The 6000-nt window shown below is 56.9% G+C and overlaps 1 protein-coding gene across 1 annotated transcript in view; it reads left to right on the forward strand.

Moving 5' to 3' along the window:
- KCNH2 (potassium voltage-gated channel subfamily H member 2) overlaps positions 1-5269 on the forward strand; it is a 73855-nt gene extending 68586 nt beyond the window's left edge. The window contains exons 14-15 of the mRNA XM_054991636.1: positions 1167-1347; positions 4625-5269. Coding sequence (XP_054847611.1) covers positions 1167-1347; positions 4625-4801 — 358 coding nt within the window. The 3' untranslated portion in view covers positions 4802-5269. The remainder of the gene's footprint in view (positions 1-1166; positions 1348-4624) is intronic.
- Positions 5270-6000: the final 731 nt, after the last annotated feature.

The following is a 6000-nucleotide window of genomic DNA, read 5'->3' on the forward strand; positions in this document are numbered from 1 at the left end:
CCCAGGGCACCCTGGCTCAGCTAAGAGAGGTGGTTGGTTTCTGGCCTGATGCTGGACCCCCCCCTTCCCCCTCCCCATCTTACTGTTTGGCCGAACTCAGGATTCATAGCCTCTATGGCAGCTATGGGTCTGTCCCTGGATGTCTGGGGCTCCACCCATGAGAAGACGCGACTCTCGTGTTCTGCACTGAGCAGGATTCTTGTCATTTAGCCGGGGGGTGGGGGTGGGGGGGGAGTCTGTTTGTTAAGCCTACCTGCTGAGGGCTTGGCTGCTGGTAGCCCGCTCTGTCCCCAGAAATGTGCGGCTCTGATGGGATCCTGCATGCTTCAGGCCTCTGATTTATAGAAGTGATGTTTGGAGAAGGTCCTTCTCTTGTGATTGATGGAAATTGATTCTGTTGTTAAGTTTGTTGTGCTGATATTCAGGCTTTTGATTTGCGTGATCTGCTGTGACCATCAGAGAATGCAGAATCTATATTTCTAAAACAAGTAAAACTGCGTCCCTTGTGAGTTTCACAGACCCTGTGTTTGGGGTAAGGAGTACGTTTTCCTTGGCTGGAACAGGAGAGAGGAATGCAGGGGCTCCAGCTTGCCTGGACCTTTTGTTGCCAGACCCTGAAGTGTATGGCTGACTGCTCAGTGTGAAAGGAATACCCTCTGCACATGATCAGAGGCTTTATTATTTCTTCCTGACCGTGACACTCAGATATATGGGGAGCCCTGCAAAGCAGCTGCGGGGGCGGGGGGACCACTCCAAGACACCTCCCAAATCAGCCAATTCAGGGGGGAGTGGGAGGGCAGGTGCTACGTTCAGGGCTGTGTGTGAGAAGGAGCCCAGGTCCCGGGGAGTCTTGTGGGCCCAAGGCTAGCTTGAGCTCCACATAGTCAACAGTGACTTCTCCAGTAATACTAAGACAGACAAGGCCTCTGGGAGCAAAGGAGAGCCGGCCACAGGCAGCTTCCCTGTCGCGAGGCTTCAGGACCAAAGGGCAGGGAGCCTCAGCCCTGCTTATTTTGCACCGGTTGTCCTGAAGGCTCAGAGACCCTGGCACTTTTCTTCTCTCCCCAGCCAGGCCTCTTGGCCCCCGGGTCTGTCCTGGGTGGTGGCCATGGAAGACGGCCCTTCTCCCCTCTTCTAGCCACCTCACAGTGCATCATTTCCTGCAGGCTGGAAGCCCGGCTGACTGCAGATGTGGGAGCCGTCATGCAGCTGTTGCAGCGGCAAGCAGTCCTGGTGCCCCCAGCCTACAGCACCGTCTCGTCTCCACTGCCGGCACCCGGCCCAGAGCCAGGCCCCGGAGAGTGCCTCCTTCCTGTCCAAGCCCAGGCGCTCCACTCCTCCGCTCAGGTAAGTTGCCCACTCCCTGGGAACCCCTCCCTTCTGGCCCAGGACCCCCAGCCCCGCAATTCCCACAGGGCTCCTCCACTCCGGAGGGCTGCCATGCATGGGGCGGTGGGGGGGGGGCCTTGGCATTTCCTTGGCTTACAAGAAAGGGCGCGCCTACCCGAGAAGCAGTCCAGAGGCAGGCCCAGGGCTGACTTGGGCGTGCAGTTGGGAGGACCTCCGCTTTTTTCTAAAGCACCCAGACAATATTCTGGCCCTGGGGGTTGTGGGGATCACTTTTAAAAAACACGCGGGCAGTATCTCCCAAACGGTGGCCCACGGCTGGGCCCGAGAGCATCACTTTCCACCCCAGGCCTGTCCAGCCTGTTCCCCCCACACACACACACACACCCAGTGACACCTGGCTGCTCTCCACTAGCCCAGAAGCCTCCCTCCTGGCTGTTTATGAAATGTCACTTTTAAAATACCAATTTCTGCCACAAATTCCAATTTGAGTATACAGGTTGTCTTGGAAATGTGAATCTGCACAGGCCCTCTAGAAGGAAGCATTTGTGCTAAGTTGAATGGCAGCCTAAGAGACAGAAATTTAGCAGATAAACTTTTTCACATCATGGTGGGGGAAAGTTCACCAGGTGAAGTTCTGCCTGTTGGGCCAGCAACAAGGGTTGCTAGATCAAGATGGGTAGCCATGTTAGTCTGTCTGTAGCAGCAGAAAAGAGCAAGAGTCCAGTAGCACCCATAGGATGAACAAAATTTGTCGTAGGGTAGGAGCTTTCATGAGCCACAGCTCACTTCTTCAGATACACATTCTAGCTGTATCCGAAGAAGTGAGCTGTAACTCACAAAAGCTCATACCCTACCAGGGCTTTTTTTCTGAGAAAAGAGGTGGTGGAACTCAGTGGCACCATACGTGCGCACGCAAAGTACGCATGTGCTCCTGGGACTGTGCAATGATGTCACTTCTGGGAAGTGATGCCATTGCATTGTGGCCACCCCACAAGTGCTCCCGCGATTCGAGTCCACTCGCCTCCCTGTCCCAGGCGTATTTGGACCCGATCCTGGCCGTTTTGGGCCTGTTTCAGCCATTTCGGCCCATTTCAGCCCAATTTGGGCCTGAAACAGCCAGGATCAGGCTGCTGTTGGGAGTGAGGGGGTGTTCCCCCCGCCCAGCAGCAGCCCGTTGCAGGCCGATTCCAGCCTGATCCTGGCCTGTTTCAGGCCCAAAATGGCCAGGAAGGGGGGGGGGCAGTTTTGAGAACTGCCAGGACACCGTTCCGGAGTACTCCGGGAGAAAAAAAAGCCCCACCTACCACACATTTTGTTAGTCTTATAGATGCTTCTGGACTCTTGCTCTTTTCTACTAACCCATGGATGTTTGCCATTCAAACTAGAAGGGCAGAGAGCATCTGTACGATCCCGTGCAATAATTGTCCACTCTCCAAGTCCCCCACCCCCACCCCCCGGTTTGCTCTTGTCTTTCCCTAAGATAGTTTGATATGATCATTTGGGAAAGATTGTGCTTTTCTGCACAACATGTAGAAAAAAATAGCACAGGGGGTCCCTGTTTTTACTGTTCCACGTGCGCAGCATACTCCACGTGGAGCAGCAAAAGCAGAGACACCCCTCACTCGCAGTTTTGGAAAACCGCTTGAGCGGGGAGGGGGAAGCCCTTCCTCCCCCACGGTGGTGTATTCTGAGGCTGTTTGGTCGCTCCTTTCGTTTTTAGCAGCCATTCGCCACAGCTGCTGTGTGGCTGCAGGAACCTTAGTTGGGTCTGGGGGACCCAAATGCAACTTTAAAAACCTGCACATCTACAAACTCTCTCAAAGCAGCAATATACGTATTGTAATGTCAATCTCCCCCCCCCACCTGCCCCCCCCCCCAGGGATTTGCTCATGCTGACAAAATTTATAACAATTAGTTACCAAATTCACCTTGGCCATATTTATTATCTGCAAGAGGAAATCTAGAAAAAGTACGTTGCCTTTCTACTTCCAGGGCATGAATAAGCCGTGCAAATGTTCTTTCTTCAGACACATCCGTGTCTCTGATTGCATGCAGGAAATGATCAAATGTCTGAATTGCCAAAGTAAAGCAATTGGAGGCTCACGTGGACTTTTCAAAAAAGGTGCCAGTGGATTCCAAAGACAAGAACCTCCCCGACCCCACACACACACACACACACACTTGTTGCCAGTTTGTTGTGCTTTGCTCAGTAAAGCCTCTGAGCCAAGTCCCAAATGCCTTCATTAAAGTCTCCAACAAGCTAACACTTAAAACACGCCCCGTCAGCTGCACACATTCCCCCGCCCCCCCCCGCCCCAGCAACAAGTCCCTTCGTGCAACATACACACCTACATGATAAGAGTCTGGAACTCTTCAGTTTAGGAAAACTGAAGGGAGACACAAGAGAGGTTTATAAAATTCCACGTGGGGTGGAGAAAGCGGGCAGAGAGGACTTTTTCCCCTCCTCCCGTAGTACTAGGGGTCACTGGGTGAAGCTGGTGGGCAACAGCTACAGGACAAGCACAAGAAGGTCACTTCTTGACTCAGCAGGTCCTCCAGTTGTGGGATTCAGGGCCAGTGCGGGTGGCAGGGATGAGCAGCTGGGTGGGTGGCCTTAAGAGGGAGCGAGGCAGGTTCGTGTAGGGGAGGACCGTCAGTGGCTGGCAGCTGGCTAAAGGGAGCCTCCAGAGTCAGAAGGATGGCCGGGGGGGGGGGGGGACTCCAGCAGCGCCTTGAAGACCAACAGGGTCTTTTCAGGGTGGAAGCCTGGGACAGCCAGAGCTCCCATCGCCAGATGCTGAGAGCCAGTGCAGAGGAGTGGCTAGAGATGCAGACTGGGCTCTGGGCTCTGCTGCAGAAGGTCACTGGATGACCTTGGGCCACTCACACACTCTCCGCTTACCTCACCTCGCAGGGTTGTTGTGAGGATGAAATGGAGAAGAAGAGAAGGATAGAAGCCGCTTGGGGTCCCCACTGGGCGGAAAGTCCAGGTAGAAATGAAGCTTTTAGAAACGCGGCTTGGACTCTCAAAAGCTCATCTGAGAAAGTAACCTGAGACCCAGGGACCGGAGGCAGCATCAGGGAAGGCCTTGGCCTCTCAGGCCGGCTCGCTGGGTGAAAGAGGGTGGCAGACCTCAAGGGACAGAGAGTCTCCCCTCCCGTCGTAGCCCCGCCTGTGCAGTCCCGCGTGGCCCTGTGCTCCCCGGCAGGCCCTTCGGGAGACCCTTTCCCTCCCTGGGGCTGGGGCTGATTCGATGCCTCCTTTCCTCTGCAGGTTCCTGGGTTCCCAGTGCCATCGGTGAATCCTGCCCAGCCCAGCGATGTGGTGCTGCTGGTGGAGCCCCCACTCCCACCGCCCCGCCGCCTCTCGCTCCCGGGACAGCTGGCCCCCCCCGCCTCCCTGGACTCTTCCATGGACTTGCAGAGACACTGCTCAGACCCTGGCAGTTAATGGAGCGCTGGGCGAGGCCCGGTCCAAAGGCCTTTCTGGGGGCTGGAACTGGCCCCTCTGCAGTGGACAGGGGGTGCTGCGTGCCCCAGGGGTGCCCCGCGGGTGCTGCCTACCCTGGGCGTGGCAGGAGCAGGGGCGGGCCCACTTCCCAACCATGTTAGCTGGCCTAACAGGGGTGGGTCCAAGCCAGGGTGACCACCAGCTGGTTGGCTGGCGGGGACTGTCGATGGACAGACCGGCTGCTTGCAGGAGTCATGAATAATTATGATTGAGGGTTAGGACCCCCTGCCCATGACCCCAGACATATCACTTGTCCAGACTGAGGGGACATGCAGAGTCACCCGTGGCGGAAGAAGACTGACCCCTCCCCAAGCCCCTGAGTTGGAGGACTCGGGTACCTGTTGGCCTGAGCTCTGTCCCTGTCAGGCAGGGCTCCCCTATCGGGCTTGGGCTGCACCCTAGTGTCGGGGGGGGGGGGCGGGGGCGTTGAGTGAGCCACAGTCCTTCCATTTGTGTGTGTCTGTGTGTGCCTCTCATTGTGGAGAGAGGGAGCGGGGGGAGGAGGGCCCTTGCTCATGTACCCCACCCCCTCAACTTTACCCTGGCTGCAGACTTCCCCATTTCCCCTGGCCTGTCTGCCTCCGCGTGTCTCCGGGGGTCATCCCTGATGGAGGAGGGCTGGGGGGGGGGCTGAAGCAAAACTCCCCGTTTGCTCCTGGCACCTGCACGCTTGGAGCGTGCCTGAGCCACTCCTGGCTGCCAGCATTTGCATAGAGTGGAAGGGGAGTCACGGTGGCCGAGGAAGAGACGATCCTGGAGTGGGGGGAAGGTGGCAGGAGCAGAGCCAAGGGAGGTGCCAAAGGCAGAGGGTTGGCACGGCTGCCAAGGCTGATGGTCCGCTTAGCAAAGGCGGGCAGCCTCTGCCTTTTGCTGCACGGTCCGCAGTGGCGCTGGCGGGACAGACATAACCCCTCCCCACCCCACCCCAGAGCATGAGAGGTCACTTCTCTAGGGTCTCTTCCTGGCAGTGTGTCTCTGTTGTGTCTCCCCATTCCCTGTGGATGTGTGTGTGCGTGTGTGTGCACGCACGCGCCCTCAACCAGTAGCATGAACCGTTTCTGGCCCCATAACGCCTTTCGGGGGGGCGGGGTGTCCCTCTCCCCCACCCCCGCCACTGTGTTCCCTAAAAGGGTTTGGAG

This window comes from Eublepharis macularius, chromosome 11 (genome assembly GCF_028583425.1).
Source record: "Eublepharis macularius isolate TG4126 chromosome 11, MPM_Emac_v1.0, whole genome shotgun sequence".
Lineage (NCBI taxonomy): Eukaryota > Metazoa > Chordata > Lepidosauria > Squamata > Eublepharidae > Eublepharis > Eublepharis macularius.